This window comes from Haliotis rufescens, unplaced genomic scaffold (genome assembly GCF_023055435.1).
Source record: "Haliotis rufescens isolate VD_foot unplaced genomic scaffold, xgHalRufe1.0.p SCAF_1, whole genome shotgun sequence".
In the NCBI taxonomy this organism is placed as follows: Eukaryota; Metazoa; Mollusca; class Gastropoda; order Lepetellida; family Haliotidae; genus Haliotis; species Haliotis rufescens.
Window position 1 is genome coordinate 40,522,067 of NW_025963779.1, and position 23,359 is coordinate 40,545,425.

Genomic DNA, 23,359 nt, shown 5'->3' on the forward strand with positions numbered 1-23,359 from the left:
GTAGTGACCTCTGGTTACCATGAATCAGAGGTATTTCCGAGATGAGTGGTGGATAGGAATGTGGAGATGTGAGTCTTGTAGGTTTATGCTGATGGCCTAATCTCCCTGATGCATGGGGGAACACAGTTTCCGGACTGACTGCATCTGGAAATTTGGAAAATGTATGTGATAATCCTTGTTCAAAATCTTGAGATCTATGATAATTCTCATTTCCATGGTATTCTTCTTGGGAACCAAGAACATTGGGAGTAGAAGCTGCCGGTATCTGTATCCGGGAGCAGATCAATGGCATGTTTCCCTAGAAGTGTATTTATGGCAAGGTCTGCTGCTTTTAATTTCTTGCCAACCAGATGGAATCTGTCACCCCGAGGTCGGGACGTGAGAAGAAGAGTTCGAGTCTTGAAGTGTATCTTGTACCCATGATATATCACATCGAGGATCCAGTGATCAGAGGTGATCAGTTTCCAGTTGTCGGCGTAGAATGATGGCAAAATGGTGAAGGGGGTAGACGTGAATCGTAATCCATAGACATGTCCAGGTCAACAGGGTTTGTGTCTGTTGGAGCGGCTGCTGGGTAGTTACTTCCAGTCCCAACGATTGCCCGATCTGGAACCCCTTCTATTGTTTTCCTGAAGCTTGCAATCTGATTGCAGAAAGGAGTAGGTTTGTGAACGGTCTGTGAATGGTCCCAATGTTTGAAGGACAGGTACAATTCCTATATCTCTGTGCTTTAACAGTGAGCGATATAGTACAGGTTTGGAAAGGTTCAGTGGTGTCTTGGCTGACCTCTTTCCATTTTTCAGAATTGATTGTTGAAAACAGTGGGAGATGAAAAAGGTTTGGTCATCAATGTTTTCTTGACCTTTTAAGTGACAGCCCTAGATCGGATCTGTGATAGAAGGTGTTGATGTTGGAGCCAGAGGAATTGGGACTACGACCACTCCTGCATAGTCAATAGTTCCTGTTGCATTTTTACAAACGTGTCCAAGAGGCTATGGATCAGTCCTCTTACTTGATGCGATTCGGTACGGTAGTGTCTGCTGGAGTCTCGTCGTACTCTGGGAGGAGGGGAGGAGCAGTGTGGCGTACACCAGCTACAAACAAGTTAATATAGGCGCCAAGGTCATTCACATGGCTTGCGGGAAGAGAAAGCTGTGTAATTGGATTCTTAACCAGCTTTAAGAAGTCTTCATCCAGTATTCGTGTCTCCGGTATCGGTGGTTAGTGTGTCTGATATAACTTCCTCTTCAGGTTAGGGAGAGGCAGCCTGAGTCTGTGGAGGTTATCAGAAGCGAGGTCAACAATTCCCTGTGCATAGCTCGGCCATGGGAGTGTCTGATGAAAGTGGGATGCAATCAGAATCCCGGTGGCTGAGTCTTGTCGCTAACTGTATATTGCAGGTCTATGAATCCTCTGCGGGAGCCAGGCGGCGTGGAAAGGCTTCAAGTCAATTTCTGTGCTGATGTGGCGGGGATCCTGACAGCTGATGGGATATGGAGGGCTGAGCTGGACAAGTTTCGTGCGGAGGTCAAGAGACAGTAGCGGTAGGGGTAGAAGGTTGCCAGGCATCTGCTGTGGACGATCCCCCGTACAGCCCTTTGGCCAGTGGAATATTCTGTGTCTGTTCAGAACTAAGTCTTTTCAGCCATTCTACCTTCCAGCCGGAAGACAACATTTGATTAGAGTAGACATCTTGGTCTTCTGCTGAGCAAAAAGCTGCTCCAGCGCAGCAATAAGGGACGTGGGCTGCACAGGCATAATAGAAAGCTGCTCCAGCGTAATAGACGGCTGTGGAAGATCGGTCATTTGTTATGTTGAAGGGGTCACCTTGTCCAACTGTGACATGATATTGTCCACCTTCTTCTTGACGGCATCTTTCCGCTTGGCATTTGCGAGCGCATCATTAAGCTTGGAGAATGCCTTCTTGGAGAGAGGGACATTCGTGATGAGGACTGATGAGAAATCATGAACCTGCTACACTTATGACAGACTGATTGAAAGGGAGAGGACACCATGATGAAGGGTTGTTAGGGTAAACAAACCAATACTCACGTGGATCGAACCCAGTAATCAATATATACTAATATACTAACTCTTTCAACACCGGTTCAGAATAACACGATTGAACAAAAATCTTTCGCCAACTTCTGAAATTTATCAAACATGAGCTTGGTATCACAGCTGTAATTTGATTGGCTGCCTTAGGTCACATGCTCAAAATTGACCAATCACGAAACTTGTAGCAGATTTCGTCATTAGAAACCAATTTTAATCCAATGAAATCGCTTGTTATAACTATGGAAAAAAAACAGGCGATGTTACGAGCGTGTAGATGAAGGAATAAGCTTTCCAGCGATGTATCATATGCCATTCTTCGACGAATGTGTTATTCATACGAAACCTCGAAAACGGGGGTATTTCTTCATGTTACTGAGCAGACAGCTGCTGTTATCGGGAAATGGGTGATGACAGAAACTTTTTATGATTCTTTTTAAAATGATTTTTAAATTACGTAAACAATGAAAATCAAACAGAAATCAAACAATAGTTATCATTGTGAATAATTCTAAGAATACCACCTCTATCACATCAGTTGCCATAAATTCCTGTTTATGCTGAGAACCACACTATAATTTTTTTTTATAAATTTTCAACAGACGTCCACTACACTGCCAATATACCCATAGTTGTGTGGGAAACCCTATCCCTTGCCAGGGGCGCCACTGCGCATGTGCAAGGCGGGAATCTAGCCACTTCTTTCAACCCATTACTCTCATCAACTAGAAGCAGATATTTGGGGAGGTGGGAGGGATTAATTCCTGATGTGATAGAGGTGGTATTCTTAGAATTATTCACAATAACTATTGTTTGATAATTCTTGTGAATACCTCACCTCTATCACATCAGTTGCCAGTATACACAAGAGGGACCGGTGGGTTCTGGTATCTAGCATACCTTAGATATTTGACTAGTGGAGTGGTAAACCCAAGGGTTATATGCCAAAAGGGATCTTAAACGGATGTGTCTAAAAGTCTACTTACAAGACTTAGACATATAGAATTTTCAAGACGTCATATGATGGGTATATGTATATTCCCTTGTGATACTTAGACATATTATGATGTCACTCCCTTTGATGACGTCATCTGTGACGTCACTTCCGGTGATGACGTCATCTGTAACGTCACTTCCGGTGTCACACCATGCCCATTGTGGTATATGTCTTCTATTTCTTCGTATCACTATGACGTGGTTTACCGTTATGCCCTTTTTGGATAGTGATATTTAACGTATATTGACGTTATTCTGGTGCGATGTCTCCTATGACGTCACTTCCGGTGGTAGTACATCGATATTTCCTATCATGTAGATTACCATATATACACAGTAAAAAAAGTGTTGCACCCCAACATTAATACGTTTGATACATCACAACATTTAAAACGCCCGACTCTGGTTTTAATGGTAGGTATTCCTTGGGGATCTGATGTTAAATGTGTAATGTTTTCGGAGGGAAGATGATCACCAAAACGTAGCAATCAGCACGTGAATTGCATGGTGCATGACATTTGCAGATTGCAGTATCTTCTTAAGCTCAACATCGCCTATAAAAGATGTTCTCTGACAGCCCAGTTTATTGTAACCCACAATGCCGGGTAGACGATTGTCAGAAGCAGTCAAGTGGCAGATTATTGGCCTTCATGGAGCAGGTCTTTCGTTCAAGGAGATTGGCAGAAGAACCGGACATCACTACTCAACAATAAGCCGTTTGGTCAGAAAACACGCACAAACTAATGATGTAAGGAATCGCAGACCCTCTGGCAGACCACGTAAGACCACAGTTAGAGATGACAGAGCGTTGTTGAGGGTGGTAAGGCGTCATCCATTTGCTACAAGCACAACCTTGAAACGTCTTTGGCTTCCTCGTCAACAGTTCAGTACCCAGACCGTGAGAAGCCGTCTTAAAGCTGCAGGGTTGAAGTCCAGAAGGGTTATCAAGCGACCTAAACTCACAGACAACCACAAACGACTACGTCTAGCCTGGTGTAGACTGAGACAGAACTGGAACTTGAGGTCCTGGAGAAGAGTCCACTGGTCGGACGAAAGCAGGTTCCTTCTGCATGTTGTGGATGGCAGAGTGAGAGTATGGAGGCGTCCTGGAACAGCTTATACTGCAAGAAACATCATGCAAACTGTACCATATGGAGGTGGATCTGTTATGGTCTGGGGATGCTTCTCATTTGATTGTAAGCTTGATTTAGTGACCATACGAGGCAACTTGACAGGGGAGCGCTACATCCAAGAGGTGCTGAATCCAGTTGTGGTGCCCCATTTTGACAATCATCCACTGGCCACCAGACCGATATTCATGGATGACAATGCCAGACCACATCGTTCACGAGCTGTGACCCAGGTTATCCACAACAATGCTCTGACGCAGATTCCATGGCCAGCAATGAGTCCAGATCTTAATCCTCTGGAACATGTATGGGACATTTTGGGACGCCTGATTTATCGTCGGGACCCTCCTCCACAGAACTTGCGTGAATTGGAAGCAGCATTACACGAGGAGTGGCAGCAGCTGCCCATGGAGCGATTCCAACGTCTGGTGAGGAGTATGAGACGAAGACTTCAAGCTGTGATCCAAGTGCTTGGTGGAAGTTCTCGATATTGACTTACTGTGTTCGTCAAATCTCCATATGACATTCTTACCCTATTGGATGAATTTGGTCACTAAAAATTATTGAGATGTCACCATACTTAATGCGTCTTCGTTGTTCGTTCATTTTTCGTAAAAGTTCAGCATGAGATTATTACATGCCATAAGGTCATGGAATACCCCATTTAAGTTCATTGTATAGACAATACACTGGTTTGTTGGTATACACGAAATCCTGGTTATAATATTAATTCGGTTATCTTTACACCCTTTCAAAACACCCCTCCATGAAAAAGTATAGGGGGTGCAACACTTTTTTTACTGTGTATATCACTTAATCCCTCGATCTCTGATTTCAGTGTTGCCTTTTGCCCTGTTTTACTAAATCAATAGCGCAGCCCAGTAACAAAATCAACTTACCCTGAGTTCATGAGGTACTTCTGAAATCTTCACACACCCCCCCACCTCTTTTTCCCTTCCCGGAAGAGGGAGGGGAACAAGGTTACTTGGCGATAATCACCTGGGCCGCCACCAAGGGCCCCAGAGTGTATAGTCCATTTAGATCGGTCTGTATGTCTCGTAAGTAAAAGTTTGAAAAAGTGTTGTGGGACTTCCACTGGCAACTGCATGGCTACGACTTGTTCAATGGAAGCTGTATTCCATGTTGCAAGTGCTCTGATTTTGTGAGGCCTGCAGTTTCCCCAAATCAGCGTAGAGACTTGTGCCATTTTATAGCTATCTGTGATAACTGATTTTAGCCATCCCGCTACAGTGCCCTTTGTGATGTCCTTTTCTGACGAGGGCTTGCAAGAGATAAACAGTGGTTTCCTCTGCTTTCTGTGGGGTTGAGTCGCTGTAATGAAGTATCTCAAGGCCTCTTATGGGACAAAGCAGTCTATCCGGGAAGTCCACACTTTTACTTAAAGCTGGTATTATGTATTGCCGGTGTCAGAGTGGGCCGAAGGTTGACGACTGTTTTTTGGCAATGAATTCTGGGAGCAATCTGAATGACACTGATTTCCATTCTTGGGTATGAGTTACAGTGGAGATGTCAATAGCGTGTAGTTCTGACACACGAGCCGCTGTAGCCATGGCTAGGAGAAAAGCAGTTTTCTTGGAGACTAATAGTAATGTTGCACTACTCATAAGTTCATATGGTGCTTTCATTAATGCTGACAATACTATAGATAGATCCCATTTTGGGAAAGTACGTGGTACTTTTATGTCTTCCAGGGTAAATGACTTCATGAGTCGATTTAGTACTGGGTGGGTACCTATAGATAGGCCATCGTGTTGTAATATGAGATGACAGGGCTGATCTATAGCCTTCGATAGTGCCGTGTCGTAATTTCTTGTCGTTTCTGAGATGGAGCAAGAATTCGGCCACTATAGGTATCGTTATATCTCCATGTAACTGTTTTCCTCTTCTCCACTCGACGAACTTGTCCCATCTGTTATTGCATAGGGCAGATGAAGTTGGTCTCCATGAGCTAGCCACTCTACGCGCCGCTGATTTAGAGTAACCGGCGGCTTGCATCTTATGCGAGATAACTTCCAAGCGTGAAGATGGAGGTTGTCAAGGCGGACGTAAAATATGTCCGTCTTTGGTTGTCTCAATAGGTCGTGACGTACTGGGAGTTTTAGAGGTACTTCTACCAGGAGTTGTAGAAGTCTTGGAAACCAAGCCCTTTTCGGCCAAGCCGGGGCTATGAGGATTATGTCACAGTCTGTCTCCTCTATTTTCTTCAGTACTCTGTCTAAGAGAGTCCATGGGGGAAATGCGTACGTAAACATTCCCTCCCATTCCATTGAGAGCGCATCGACTTGGAGTGCTAGTGGGTCTGGTACAGGGCTGACGTAGACTGGTAGTTTGTTGTTGAGACATGTGGCGAATAGATCTAGGTTTGGAGTATCCCATAGGTGGGTTATCCACTTGAACACCTCGGGATGTAGTGACCATTCTGTGGTTACTATCTTGTTCTTCCGAGATAGGTAATCTGCTAGGATGTTTAGCTTGCCCAGTATATGTCTTGCTTCGATCTTGCAACTCACTGAGTCTACCAAGGCATATAAACGTGTAACCTCCTTCAGTAAAAGCTGAGATCTTGTGCCTCCTTGGTGCTGTATGTAAGCGACCACGGTTGAGTTGTCTGTAGCGATCTTTACTGACGAGTGGTGTAGACGATCTAGCCAAGCTGTTAATGCTAGATATATCGCTCTCATTTCTAGACAATTGATGTGTATCTCTTTCTCTTGGGAGGACCATTTTCCCTGTATGGTAACATCGTCCATATGGGCACCCCAACCTTCTCCTGAAGCATCTGTGTAGAGTTGATGTAGGGGGTGGGGTAATTTAGTGGAATACCTGGCATGACATTTTGACGATCTAGCCACCACAGGAGTTCTGAGATTCGAACTTGTAGAGGTTGGATTAATGTTTCCAGCTCTAGGTTCTTGGTGATATTCATCCAAATCTGCAAGGGCCGTAATTGTAGTCTGCCTCTGTAGGTTAGGTCTTGGATGGATGTGAGCGTGCCTAGGCTTGACGGGCTGATTGAGTGCACTTGTTATCATGTGCTCTACTCTTGCATATCTGTCTTCTGGGGGTGCTACTATGCCCTTGTTGAGTAGAAATCTTGCGCCTAGTAGGTGATGTCCTGTGTGGGTACTAGCTCTGATTTTTTAGGGTGAACCAAGAATCCTAAGTGTGTGAGAAGTTGGATGAGACACACTGTGTTTAAATTGATTTGCAATTTGTCCTGATAGGAAATCGTCTATGTATCCATGAAGCCTTATGAGCTTTAGATGGGCGAAACCTATGATGGGATTGGTGATCCTGGTAAATAACCATGGGGCGATGGATATGCCGAATGGTAGTACCCTGAACTGGTATCTTTGACCGTTGACAGCAAAGCGTAGGTACCGCCGTTGACTTGGATGGATGGGGACGTGAAGATAGGCGTCTGGGAGATCTATACTTATCATCCAATCTGCTTGTCTTAGGAAATTCTTCACCTTCTTTATAGATTCCATCTGAAACTTGGGTGTTTTTTCCAGATAATCTTTGTTCAGAACTTTTAGGTCTATTATTAATCGCATCTCTGAAGAATTCTTCTTGGGTACCAAGAATACTGGGGAGTAGAATCCGAGAGTGGTGTCTGACTCCTTTAGGGTGCTGATAGCTCCTTTTGTGAGTAGTTTTTGTATGGCCACTTCTGCTGCAATTAACTTTGGTCCTGATAGCTGGAATCGGGGTCCGGTAGGATGGATGGCTAGTTTTGGTCGTTTTAAGAAGTGAAGTTTGTAGCCTCTTCTTACTACTTCGAGTAACCATGAGTCGTCTGTGATGGTCTTCCAGTTGTCTGCGTACTGCATAAGACGTCCTCCGACTGGTCCCGGAATAGGGTGAGATCTGAACTTGGGTAGTCTTGGGTCGATGTCTGTGAGATTGGCTAGTTCGACTGGATTCGGTGTAGTCGTGTCCTTGGTCTTCTGTAATTCTAAATCGTTGTCCATAGGGCAGGCGAAGTCGGTAGGATCTGGACGGGTCTGTAGATTCACGGTTGAGTCATTTTCGGAGGGGACCCCTACGGGACCTGCCTCTTCCTCTGCCAAGTCCTCTCTGCGAAGTGGGAAGATCAACTTTGTGGTTCCTGTACTTAGGTTGATACGATCTGTTTCTCTGTGTAGAGGCTCGGAAAGAATCCCGGTAGGACTGTTCACGCCGGGGTCTAGGATTCTGTTGTTGGTGCTGAGTAACTGCTGGTTGTCTCTGTAACTTGGATGCTAACGAGATGGTGGATTCCTGAAACTTCTGGTTAGTTGACGACATAATGGCTTCCTTTACCGACTTCAGTCTACCGTTGAATATCTGCGATGACGTAATGGGCTGTGACATCATGGATCTCTTTAATGGGTCCGGCATCACATGATGAACTTGCTGTAGTAAGTGTCTTCTTTGCATGAGTAGGAACTGTGCTGACATCCAGACCTGTGCTGATTGAAGGTCTTCCTGCATCTTTAGTATATGGTCTAGTGAGCTGTGGATGAATTCCGTCTTCTGACTAGTCATCTCCGTGGGAGCGTCTAAAGGCGGATCATCGCTCTGGTTGTACGAGGCTATGACATGGCGAATACCAGCTGCTAACCAGTTAATGTAAGAACTGATATTAATCATGTGTTTGTTGACTTTATCTAAGTTCTTGATCTTGGCCATATCAATGCGCATATTGGGGTTAGGTTTCTTAACCAGATCGAAGTAATCTTCGTCAATGCTAGGCTGTAGTGCGAAGGGATCATCGTGTGTCTTGTAGTAAGCAGACTTATTATAAATAGGCCTCAGTCTAGCACTAGTTCCTGCTGCAAAATTCAATTGATTTTCAGTTTTCTTGATGACGTCGCCCATATATGACGGCCGGGAAGGGTATGGAATTGTTCAGTCCCCCTGACGGGTCCCTCATACCCTGCACGTTCAATCAAGGGTTTAACGGGCGTACTGTCCTGATCTGGCTTTAAGGAGGGCATTAGCTCATAAAGTTCTGCTATGATATCTCTAAGAGAGTAATTGTTTGGTCTATAATCATCCTCCATAGTAGTGTCCCCATAGCATGAATAATCAGTGTTAGCTGTAGATCGGCACCCCCTACTCTGGCTGTGCTGGGAGTGGGTCGTGTGGCTGAGGGTATCTTAATCCCGGTCGTCTGATTTACGGCAAGCTGTGCGGGAATCACATGATCTATAACTGTATGGTGATGTCATATTACCCCCGCTTTCTTCGCCCGAATAACTGGACTGTGTGACAGTATGAGATGGCGCACGCTTAGGATTACTATCCTGATATGCACGAGCTCTGTCAGTTTGTCTATCATAGTGGCTTGAGGGCGATTGGTGCGTATTTCTGTGCATACTGCGATGTGAAGCCCGTGATTCACGATGTGCCCTGTGGTGTGCATGGTAGGGAGAAGATCTATGAGATTCTCAGTCTCTTAGTATAATTCTCCTACTGTCCTCATAGTCTTATTCAGCGTAACCTTGTCTGCTGTATGAGGGGGTACTGTCATATTCAGCCTTAGATCTGTGTTTACTCTCATAATCAATCCCTGATTGGCCAAGCCGGGTTTGATTAACTGACTCTTTTAGATTTGAGATATCTCGAGACATAGATTGCATGCGTGTGTCAATCATAACAGACATTGAATTTGTTATTCTTTCCGTGAACTCATTTAAGTTAAAGGGGGAACGCGGCAGAGGGTGAAAATCGTTAGTTTCTGGCCAAACTCGATGATCGACCGTACCAGACGTTGCCTGATGCAAGTTAGAGGCACTTTCTTTTTGACCGGTAAAATGCATCTGCTCCTCAACTTTATTGGGAGAGTGGGATGAGCGACGGGGTCTCTTCACCTCATAAGGTGAGACGGCGCCCTCTCGCGACACTCGCTTGTCACCCTCGTGATTAATTTTGGCCGCCAAGGGCTTAATCACTTGTTTTCTTGATGTTGATGCTCTAGTGACCTTTTTATAATCGGGATTATTGATCCATGCCTTGGAGAGCTTGTCAAATTTTTCTTTTGACAGATGCTCGCAATCGCTGCACCTTGACTTCTGTGTACAGCTGCTTTTCTTGCATGCGAGACATCTAGGGTGAGGATCACCAGGAGCTTGGTGTTGTCCACAGCCCGAACAGACAGGTGTCTCATCCCACAACACTTTTCTTAACTAATTACTTACTAGAGACTCCGATCTTCTATACCCCAGTTCTGCTTGTAGAACTGCTCTGCTTGTAGTCTATGAAGCTTGAGAAGATCTAATGCTTGCAAGTGTGGAACTCAATCACGTGTTCGGATGTGCAACAACAAAAAATCTTATAGTTGCCGAAAATCGTCAAGTTTTCGCTTCCTTGGTCCTTAACTCTTTCAACACCAGTCAACCAGAAGTGTTTACTGCTGGGACACCGAGTTCCCAGAGACTCTTGTGTGATAGATGAACATTTATCAAAGAAAATTCCTGCTTGTAAAATATATTTGCTACTACATGTTATACACCATTTGAAAGGTCTGATCCTATGGTTCATAAATATGAAAGTTATGTTTTTCACATTATTTAAAAAAATGGATTTACAACTTAGTTAAATTCGTTGTAACTAAAAAAAGTACGCTAACACATTGTTAACATCCAGATTAAGGACCAAGGAAGTGAAGTCTTGACGATTTTCGGCAAATATATGATTTCATAATATCCACGTACCTATTTCTGTTTTATTTTCATTGTTTACGTAATTGGAAAATCATTTTAAAAAGAATTATAAATAGTTTCTGTCATCACCCATTTCCCGATAACAGCGACTGTCCGCTCAGTAAAATGAAGAAATACCCCCGTTTTCGAGGTTTCGTATGAATTCGTCGAAGAATGGCATATGACACATTGCTGGAAAGCTTATTCCTTATCTACACGCTCGCAACATCACCTGGTTTTTTTTCGTAGTTATAACAAGCGATTTCATTGGATTAAAATTGGTTTCTAACGACGCTTCCTTGCCGAAATCTGCTACAAGTTTCGTGATTGGTCAATTTTGAGCATGTGACCTAAGGCAGCCAATCAAATTACAGCTGTGATACCAAGCTCGTGTATGATAAATTACAGAAGTTGGCGAAAGATTTTTGTTAAATCGTGTTAATCTGAACGTTTTGAGCAGGAAATCACGATATATATTAAAAATATGGAACTTAGTGAATGTATCGTGCCAGGTTACGAGCCGTGACAAAGATTTTTCATGCATATATTTTTGCATTAAACATCGTGTCCGAGCCGAGAATTCAAGGCGACGAAAGCCGAGATGTCATTTGTCCTACATTACACGCGATCGCACGAAAAGATGGAAATAATAACTTAGATGTAAGTTTGATTACTTTTAGATATATTTTTTGTTGATTTTATTTATTACTTTGTATAATATATTTAAAAAATTGTCTAAAACGTCTTTATTTTCCTCTTTGACATGTTTGATGTGGACCCGTTGTCGAAATGTGTGTCCGAGAATTTTATTTTCAATAACATTGCGGGAAATAGTGAATAATTTTGTAATTTATCGATAAAAAATGATAAATTGAAATGGAATATGTATTTCATACATTGTGAAATGTGATAGATTTAATAAATGAGTGATTTTACAGGGCCTTAAAAATATATACTATTTTGACGTGACTACGGTTTGGCCCGATAACCGGCCTATGGTGTCTCGGGACTCGATGCTTCTTGGCCGGATAACCGGCCTACGGTGTTGAAAGAGTTAACCTGGATGTTAACAACGTGTTATCTTACATTTTTTATTTACAACAAACTTATCTAAATTGTAAATGCATTATTTTGAATAATGTGAAAAACATAACTTTCATATTTAGAAACACTAGGATCAGACCTTTCAAATGGTGTATAACATGTAGTAGCAAATATATTTTACAAGCAGATATTTCTTTGATAAATGTTGGCTTCATCTATCACACAAGAGTCTCTGGGAACTCGGTGTCCCAGCAGTAAACACTTCTGGTTGACTGGTGTTGAAAGAGCTAATACAGTATAACAAAATACTGAAGTATAGCAAACGAATATGGCCACAGCTAAGTGTTAGAGAGATCATTTACTTTTATAGTGACGTGTTGACTGTAGCACACACAGAAAGAATTGAAAGATGTGAGCTGCCAGTGCTATTTTTGGGACAACTAATGTTGTATACTTGACAGTGAAGAGGACCCCAGCTGAAATCTGAAAGTTTAAGTATGGTGTGACTGCAGCCAAAATACAGGATTTCTGGCAATGATGTAATAGCGGTAGAGGATTCGTAAGAATTATATACAAGAAGAAGCATACATAAAAGAAGCAAACTTCCTATTTCTATTTCACTCCTTGTAACTGATCTCAGCCTCCTCTTTTGTGTAGCGTCTCAACAGACACTTAAAATCCACGAAAAAACCCAAAAAAACACTTGTCTGGGTAAAAGCAGAATTCAGGGTACTTTTGCTGAGATACCAGTATATCCGAAAAGTTCATATCTGTTTTCTGTAGCCTTAAGGTACTAAGGTACTCCTCAATTTTTAACATTAACGATATAAGGACCATTTGAATTGTGTGTTTAACTTCAAACACTATTTTCATAGAACTGTATAAAAAGCAATTCCAAGAATTATTTTGTATGTACATACGGGATCTGCCTGTGAAACAAAACATCAATCTCCAGATTGCCGGCACTCTCCAGGACAGCGTATCTGTCTGATGCAAATGTGAACTTCCCTGCTAGCTCTCCTACAGCAAATGTATACATGGCCTGGTTACATCAACGATCTTCAAGTTGAAGTATAGGACAGTTTACTGAAATTATATTGCCTCCTTAAGTGTTTCCCATCATACAAATGCAATCTTTTGTTTGACTTAATAATCATACCTCTTAAGGGTTTCAGAATGGTCCATTTCCTAGGACATTGACTGTATACCAAAAATGTCCTAAAGATATTATTCAAATTTGGTAATGACATATAACAAGGTCCTATTAAACTTTATAAAATCATGAAAATGTCCTAATGCCATTTGTTTTGAGGAAAATCCCTGAATATTTAAATAACTTTACAAACATCATGAATACTGGTAGGCACATTGAATGATTGACACAATAGTCACCTTCTGGGGCCTTGCCTTGTTTGACCGCATCATTCAGTGTTTTAACTTTCGTCACAACATCTGCCAGTTTAGGGTGGCGTGGAGCTGCTATAGGTCGCATCTTCCTCCCACCCATCATAGCACTTACGGCAGCATGGCGGAATCTAATAAATTGATAGTAAACAACCTATCAAAACACAATAAACACTGAAGAGATCAATTAAAACATTATTAAGGTTAAATGTATGTGAACTCTTTTAAAGCTACACCATAAGCTTCAGGATCTTGAGAAATTAAGACACTGGAATACATCATTAGTACTTATCCCACCTCTGCACGCTGGTGCATTATCAGTTTATCAATAAGAAAGCAATACGGAGAATGCAGCGTTAGACTACCATACACATGTCAAACATTGACATACACATACTTATGACATATAATATAAAGCTTACTACACAACACATCAACTGGTGAAGCTGGCAACTACATTAACAATGCTGGATGAGGCAAGTGTATTACCGCATCCGACCAACTGACATCTCAATGTAAACATTCATACGGCAACACTCAAATAGTACAAATTGACTTTATTTCTGCACTAACCTACGTCAAGAATATTCTCTTTCTTTCCTTACCTTATGACACCTCAGGGTCTAGATGTTCGAAATGATCTTAGGGCTAAAATTATCGTAAACATATTGCAAGGAAACCGTACTACATTGAAGCCTTTTTTCAAAACTATAATCTATATATTGTAAGAATGTCATTAATCTTAAAATAGCTCCACACATGTCGACAGTTTATTTTTATAAAGTTTTTTTTTTTCTATTGTCAATTCAAGATAGAGATATACCATGCCATAGATATCGAACAATAGTTATCATTGTTAATAAATTTAAGAATAATACCTCTATTACATCTCTGCCATAAATCTTGTAGTTTGGCTTCAATCAGACGTCCTCTTCACTGTCAATCACACAATTAATTGTCGTGATGTAGTCTCGTAACTACCCAAGCCATGACGTCCTAATGGTGGCAACATATCTTTTTTCCCTCATCTACTACTAGAGGTAATAGAGGTAGTATTCTTAGAATTATTAACAATAACTATTGTTCGATAATTCTTACAAAACTTCTATCTCTATTACATCTCTGCCAGAATATACCAGAGGGACGCGGTGGGATCTGCCTCTCCATGTGTAATTGACAGCAATCCTCTTCTGGAAACCATTATATTTGATTGTAATAAACTTGGATTTGTGACTTTAATACCAGCGATTACGTCACTTCCAGTTCTGATGTCACTTCCGGTATCACATCCCCTTTTTTGGTAATGACATCTCTCTAGGTCTATTTCTACCCAAAGACGTCATTTCCTGGTAACAAGGACACTGTTCTGCTATTTTCGGTGCTGACATCACTTCCGGTTATTTTCTTACTTCTGATAATGACGTCACTTCCGGTCAAATGGTGATAGTTAATATTAAAGGTGCTTCTAATCCATCCTAAATCTAATAGACAGAATAATCAAGGGTGTAATCACCCTCTGATGCAGCTGGTGTTGGATCTCATTTGTCTGTTGAAAATGGGATGGTTTCCAAATGATAATCCGTTATGTTGAAGTACAGAACAATGGGGATCTGTAACCTTCTATCATCTTGTGTCGGAATTTGTTGTCTTGACGTAGATGAAAAAGAAAATCCGCTACCATAGTGATTGATATAGCATTAGTTAAAATCTCTAGTCGTCTTCTCCACTTGACAAACTTGTCCCATCTGTTGTCATATATAAGGGAGAATGAAGGTCTCCACGATCTTGTCACAGCTTCTAAGGCAAGTACAGAGTATCCGGATGTTTACATCTTCTGCGTGATAACTTCCAGGCAGTTAGATGTAGGCTGGGCAGATTGTTGTGGCAAATGCTGGACTTGGGTTGTCGTAGCAGATCCCAACAAAGTGGTAACTGGATAGGTTCCTCCATTAGTAGTCTTAGTAGTCTAGGGAACCAAGCCCTCCTGGGCCATATTGAAACTATCAGTATTATTACGCAATCCATTTCCTCCACCTTGTGTATGACTTTGTCTAGGAGAGACCATACTGGGAATACGTACGTCAAATCAATCGACAGTGCGACTATCTGGTGAGCTCTTGGGTCAGGAACCGGACTGACATAAACTGGAAGTTGGTTGTTTTGGCAGGTGGCAAATCCAGGTGTGGTGTGTCCTGTAACTTGGTTATCCAGGCTTCGATGCAAGGTCTATTTTGTTGCCACTATTCTCCCCCGGCTAGAAAGGCTGTATGTTCAGTTTCCCGTGTATATGTGTCGCTTCCATCCGGCAATTTAAGGAGTCTGCCAAGGCAAACAATCGTTTCATCTCCGTCATCAGGGAGCTGGATCTGGTTCCTCCCTGCTTCTGAATATAGGCCACTACTATGGTATTGTCCGTGGCTATGAGAACTGATAATAGGGATAGATGTATATTCCATTCCAGGATGGCTAATAGATGGCCTTCACTTCCCTGCAGTTGATATGAAGGTTAATTCTTCTCTTCTGTGTTCAAGGATCCCCGTACTGTGAATCATCCATATGGGCTCCCCATCCCGAATCTGATGCATTTGTGAATAGATGAGTGCTCTGGTGTCGGATAAGTCAGAGGGATGCTGCTCATCACATGATCTCTATGATTCCATCAATGGTCTCATAGTAATCTGGATGTTAACTGAGTCTGGAACTCTAGGCCATTAGATCGTATAGAGTTGATCCATGTCTGTAGAGGATGTAGCATCATTCTCCCTCTGAAGGTCATATCCTGTAGAGATGTCAAGTTGCCTAGAAGAGACATCCACCACCTAAGCATTTTGCTGGGTTGACTAGAGAGTGATTGAATCATCTTGATAGTGTTGTTGATCAATCCTATGGTGGGCATACACATCCTCTGTCTAGCTGGAATCTTGCTCTGATGTATATGTCTTGAACCGGAGTAGTCTCAGACTTGGAAGGGTTGACTACTAGGAAGCCTAGGTGGGTCATAAGTTGGACCAAGAATATCATGTTCTGATGTAGTTGAGCGTTCTCTTGGTCTGCCGCCAAGAAATCGTCCAGGTAACCATGGATTCGAACTAGCTGGTTAAGAGCAAACTTGATGACTGGTGCTGTAAACCTGGTGTATAGCCAGGGGACAATTGCTATGCTGAGTGGTATGACTTGAAATTCGTAGCGTCGGCCATTGATTGCAAAGCGTAGATATTTCTGATGAGATGGGTGTATCGGGACGTGAAGATGGGTATCTTGTAGGTCTAGGCTGATAAGCCAGTCTCCTGTCTTTAACGACGACCTTAACTTCCATATGGACTCCATCTGGAATTTTGGTGACGGTACCAGATATCTTTTGTTGAGGGTCTGTAGGTCAATAATCATCCTCATCTTGGTTGTATTCTTTTTCGGGACTAAGAAGTACGGAGAATAAAATCCCTTGGTGTTGTAGGTCTTCATTAGTCTCCGAATGGCTCGCTTCTTTAGTGGCTTTTTGACGGCCAGATCTGCTGCCGCTAATTTAGCTCCAACTAGATGAAATCTTGAGGATAGGATGTTTCCTTAAATTAAGCTTGTGGTCATGAGCCTTGACGTCTAGAATCCAGTGGTCGGTCTTAACTTGCTTCCAATTTTCGGCATATGACAGAAGGTGCCCTCCCACTGTTCCCGGAGTTGGCATTATGTTGAAAGACGGTAGGCGTAAATCTCAGTTCATCAACATAACCAGGTCGAAAGGGTCTATGACGTTGGAGGGATTGGTAAGGGAGTCAGATTGTATCCTCGTTTCTTGCAGTCTGGTTGGCGAAAAGTATCCTGAGAAGATTGTCGCTTGTAGTACCCCCGACTCAGTTGGAATGAATCTTTCCTGGAGGGGACAAACTTCTTCTTAGGAGGCTGTTTGGAAGATGAAGATTAGTCCCAGGGACGTTTCTGAGGCTGTGACGATCCGTGGGCTTTAAGCAGCTAAGTTGATAGATGAAGTTTGGAATCGTTCTGCAGTTTCTTGTTTCACTTCATCTATAACAAGTCTCAATTGTCCGTTGAAAGTTATGGTAACTGATATAGGTTGTGATGTCAGATGGCTTGTCAGGTGGTTTGGTTGCCATGAAAGGCAGGCCCATTGGGTCCGAGTAACCATCATACCGTGTCTTAGGCTGTCTGTCCGGATGGATGGATGGCTTGGTTGCCGTGGACAGCTGACCCATAGATACTGCGCGGCTCCTGTAGGGTATTGTTTCCTGGTATAACAAAACCTGCTGGCTTATACCTGACTGGTTGATTGGCTCTGGGTAGTCGGCTGGCAGGCTGTACGGCTCAGCTTGCTGGTCATCTGAGGGAGGCCCAATGGCCGTGTTAGAAGAGTGGACAGATGGCATTCCCCTCTGCGGTCTCCAGAGCTATCTCCTTGATTTTTGCCATTTCTTCATCCAGCACTGAGAGTTTTGTCTCTAACATGCTCTTCACCATCTCCTGTTTCTGCTGAAATAATTGGTGAATCAGACTCAAAGAGAGTCCAGGAGATGATGGGATATCCGGAAAGGGAGGTGCTGAGGTGGAGGCTGATTTCTCAGCCGTGATGTTTTCCACCTTCTTAGCGGCCTCCCGTCTTTTGGGCCTTAGTTGTAGCCTTGGCCATCTTGGAGAAGATCTTATCTTCTGTGTTGACACACATCTTGCATCTTTTGTCTTTATGTCAAGTAGTGCCCCTGCACTTCGTGCAGCTATCATGAGGATCTCCCATGACCATGGAGCACATGACCATGGAGCAGCCACACTTCTTACACCCGGGGCTAGAGGGAGACTGCATTTTGACCTACACAAAGAGCACCAAGCACCAGCTATACTGACGTGTGTGCTATAACTTCCAGCAGCAAAATTAATGTTTACTTATATGTCTGTTATTTATAGAAAACTATTTGGAAATCTTGGATAAATGTGACTTACAACAAAGTGCTAGATTGTTACTATTATAATAGGTGTTGACTCTAGCACAAACAGGAAAAAAGTGACATCATGGCTTGGGTAGTTACGAGACTAGTTGGCGACCACTAATTGTGTGATTGACAGACTGTTGAAAATCTGAAAATTTTATTTTGTTATTGAAGCCAAAATACAGGATTTATGGCAGAGATGTAATAGAGGTAGATGTTTGATAAGAATTATATTTAATGATGATGGATTGATTAGAAAACCATTCCGAGGCAAAACTTGATTGTTGTCTCGATATGAATACAAACGCTTAGTCTCTGAAAATATATAATTTTGACAGAAACAAACAACTCCATTTAAATTAAAAAAGAGCCTAAGTGTGTCAGGAGATTCCTGAACCTGAGGAAAATCTACACTAGCTTCATTTAGGGATTTTGGATTACAGAAAGCACTAGGCGGAAAGGAAAATATATTGTTCAGGGACTGTGAGACAGACAATCTTGATACACTGCACAATATGCAGCTTTTCTCAAGGTATCGAAAGCAATGTCAGGATGTATTTCATTGGGTTAAACTTTGTAATTCTTTGATTCAGCAACACACAATTGATTGTTCATGTCTCCTCACATCCAAGTACTTATTACACTTAGGTTTTTGTTAAAGGTGTCATTGTTGTCCCAGTATATTACTTGACAAAAGATGTGCAATACATAGTCTCTTTCAAGCAAATAATCTGCCTTACATTCAAACATTGACATTTCATTTTGTTAAACTGTACAATTCAAATTGAACCTTTGAAAAAACACAAAGAATGTATCACAGATTTCACATCAGAAATATTGTTAATCGCAATAGTGATCAAAATAACAATCGAGTTGATAGCCTCAAATATAATTTCATTTGGAGAGGATGCTGGAAGCAGTGTGTAATAAGATATCTTTCCGAAAAATTTGGAAGTATACAAACAGAAGATGTCTGCAGACTATAGTAATGACCATGACATTTTTGATAACTGAGGGGCAGGTAGTCTTAGTTCATACTCTAGTTGGAAGTTGTTTCCCTTTGTTTTTATACCACTGCCCGATAGACACTTTGCCCACTGTTATTATAGTTGTCATTATGTGCAGAGTTCAGCCTGTATATTGTCTGGATTACATTTGTGTGAATGCTTTAGTCAATATTTTCTAAATTTTTAAAAGAAATCTTCAATAAGATATAAGACGAAGTGCATAACCATCAGTTTTACACATAACATTGAGTAGGGCATGATAAAGTGTTTGATATGTAAGCTTAATAAAATTATTGTTTTCCTTGCAAAAACAATTATATATTGTGTTTCTTAAACAAACAAGAATATCTAACTTATTCAAAAATCTTTTTTTGAAACCAAGAGAAAATATAAGTATGGCAATGTCAAAAATATAATAAGAAGGTGATGTTCCAATGCTCGTTTGTGTGTAAATTGTCCTTTAAAAAAATCACATATTTTGAACATTGTCCACATTAATTTTTTAGATTTTACCTTCATTGGTCCATTTTTAAAAGAAAAATGAGAATAATTGATGTTGTTCTTTTAAAAAAATAAGCGTACTTTTAACCATTTTATAATAGTAATTAGAGATACTTTGAGACTATTCACATCAAAAACAATTGTAAAGAAGCCAAAAAAAGATACTTTGGAGCTACGGAAAATGACATTTTTGAGGCAACTAATCATTTTTATGGAACAGGAAGAATGTGTTGACAGAATAATATTCTGACGTATAGCAGAAAACATTTCAAAGGATCTGTCCTTATGACACAAGAAGAATCATAACATGCACGGTAATCACATTAATCCACTGGCTTACCATATAGCAACAACAATAATCTCTTCACATTTTTCTGCATTGTGTTAGGTAGTCATGGCATCTTTATCAAAGAACAAAATGTCTACATGAAGGATATATGTAGGAATGTGTAGAAAGTCACACAAATAGATGCATGTTAAAAACAATGTAACCTGATGACAACCATCAGCTGATCATAAATTTTGTGTTCCTTCTTGTTTTTCATGTCCTCTTCCGCAGTGTTATTGTCTGTGGCTGGGAAATCCCCATTACATCATTTGAAATAACCAGCTTTTATTTTTTCAATGTCAAACACAAATGAGTTGTCTCTCGGAGACAGGATAGGTTTTGTAGCTTGTACGATGATAGATAGTTTTGAAAGTGTATCTTATCGTATACCTAAGATATCCTATTTTTGAATGTAAGTTGTTAAAGTTAATGATAACTATGATTGTTTCAAAAATCTAGACCCAGGACTGATACAACATTTTTCGACCATCATCCACAGATAACTGGTCTTATTAATTTACAACACTTTATATCATAGATCCAGGTGCCTCACACACAACACTTTATATCATAGATCTGGGCTGATACCTCACACACAACACTTTATATCATAGATCCAGGTGCCTCACACACAACACTTGATATCATAGATCCGGGCTGATACCTCACACACAACACTTTATATCATAGATCCAGATGCCTCCAACACAACACTTTATATCATAGATCTGGGCTGAAACCTCACACACAACACTTTATATCATAGATCCAGGTGCCTCACACACAACACTTTATATCATAGATCCGGGTTGATACCTCACACACAACACTTTATATCATAGATCCAGATGCCTCCAACACAACACTTTATATCATAGATCTGGGCTGAAACCTCACACACAACACTTTATATCATAGATCCAGGTGCCTCACACACAACACTTTATATCATAGATCCGGGTTGATACCTCACACACAACACTTTATATCATAGATCCAGGTGCCTCAAACACAACACTTTATATCATAGATCTGGGCTGATACCTCACACACAACACTTTATCTCATAGATCCAGGTGCTTCACACACAACACTTTATATCATAGATCCGGGCTGATACCTCACACACAACACTTTATATCATAGATCCAGGTGCCTCACACACAACACTTTATATCATAGATCTAGGCTGATGCCTCACACACAACACTTTATATCATAGATCAGGGCTGATACCTCAAACACAACACTTAATATCCTAGATCCTGGCTGATACCTCACAAATATCACTTTATTCACAGATCAGGGCGGATGCATCACACACAACAGTATCACAGATCAGAGCTCATGCCTGACACACAACATTGTACCAAAGATCTCACACATAACACAGTATCACAGATCAGGGCTGATGTGTCACACACAACACATACAGCAATTTTGTCCATAAGGTTCATTGTGTATAGTCAGACAAATGTATCTGCTAGCTGTTAGCAGTTCCTAGTTGCCACAGGCATATGTCATATGAAAGGATCACACTATCCATCAATATAAATCTGCAAATCCACTGTTCAATATCTACATAATTTGCATGTCATTCTAAGTTCATAAACGCATAAAACCACATGTACCCGTCGTGAAACAGCTACAACTTATAATATCCCTTTGAGAACTACTTCAACTGTTCATATAAGCTCACCACAGTATACCTACAAAAGCCACTTATTACACATAAAAACATTTTTTAATTAATAATACCTTCGCTAAATTGAGATAATAATGTACTCTATAGTCACATAGTAGATATATGTTAAATACCTCTCGAGCCCAGTAAGAGGCTGTCGTTCCTCAATGTCGAAACATGTTTCACACTTTCTGCAGATTCAAACCAAAAAAGTGCCTAACATCTCAGCCATAAAACTACTTCCCTAAACTAGGTTTGACTCCTCAAAATGGATCCAACTGTCTTTTGAGCATGCAAATTCTAATATGTACAAGATGGATTCCCACAGCATCAATGTTGAAATAGAACAATTGTACAATGAAAGCATGTATATAATGTCCAAATATGGTCATATTTACAAGATGGCTGAGATGTTCAGCACACGCACAACATGGAAACAAAACATCACACACACTAAAACAGTAATTCACTTCAGTTTTCATTATATAACCAGACCTTTAAAATAGCAAATTTGATTAAAATTATAAAGATTTGATAAATAATTGTTTGTCGTATTATATGATCGATCATAACAAAAGTGGTGTAAGAATGTATATTGCAGCAGAAGGTAGCAGCTTTTGCATGGTAGGCCTGCAGGATGGTGACAGTGTCTGGGGGAGTCAGGCAGAGGAGAGCACTTACCTCAACACGTTAACACCTACACAATTACCTGTAGCATTGTCAACTTACACTTTTATTCTCAACTATGTCATAAGACAACTGTTGCAGTAAAGAGCACACACGTTAACTGTGCTTTCACATGTCACATAATGGAAATATGACAACAAATAAGGCAACAGGCTCTGCAGCTCAACTAAACACAGCAATTTCATTCAATTTTTTAAATAACTATTGGTAATGAGTCCTCAATTAGGTGTTTTTGTGACTTTCTATCTGCAGAAAAAAGTTACAAATAAAGCCTTAGTTAAACCTTAGCCTTAAGTCTAACATGAATTTGTCAGAATCTTTCAGGACTACATGCACAAAAATATGCTATAGTATATGAATTTCCAATGCCTATTTTCAATCTTAGATTTGGCAAATAACACTCAAAGTCAAAGCACAAAATAACTAATATGCATGCTCCTAATATTGAACTGTGAGCAAAAAAACGAAGGCGAAAAAATTCAGCTAACTACAAAGACAGTCTTATTTTACATTTTGTATATTGCACGTGTTAAGTCAACAAAAAATTAATATTTCTGAGAAAAGAAATATTTATAAAATAAACTCCTACAACAACATTATTGAATGTCAGACTGAAATTTTCATACCAGATGCTGATGTGAACAGTTGAGGGAATATGGATGGCATATCAGACAAACCATGACAAATACCCGCACTGACCTTTGGCCAAGGTGAGCAAAAACGCCTACATAGCAATCATCAAATGAAAGTCATATGATAAAACATCATGTAATTCAAAGGACAGCTAGATGATGACTGCTTAATTTGATTATTACATTAGACTGACTTTCAAATTTTAACTGTTACTAATGACTAAACATTTTTATGATTTTGTGGCAC

The 23,359-nt window shown here is 40.9% G+C and overlaps 1 protein-coding gene across 21 annotated transcripts in view; it reads right to left on the reverse strand.

The window, feature by feature from the left end:
• LOC124121883 (sodium/calcium exchanger 2-like) overlaps nt 1-23,359 on the reverse strand; it is a 207,098-nt gene that overhangs the window by 53,600 nt on the left and 130,139 nt on the right. For 11 of the 21 annotated variants that reach the window (XM_046484987.2, XM_046484986.2, XM_046484984.2 and 8 more), the window contains 2 exons: nt 13,328-13,470; nt 12,856-12,955 (listed from right to left, as the gene is read on the reverse strand). In XM_046484987.2, the coding sequence (XP_046340943.1) occupies nt 12,856-12,955; nt 13,328-13,470 (243 nt within the window). Of the gene's footprint in view, nt 1-12,855; nt 12,956-13,327; nt 13,471-21,927; nt 21,985-23,359 lie in introns of all 21 variants that reach the window. The other 10 variants (XM_046484971.2, XM_048396519.1, XM_048396520.1 and 7 more) reach the window with 1 other exon arrangement.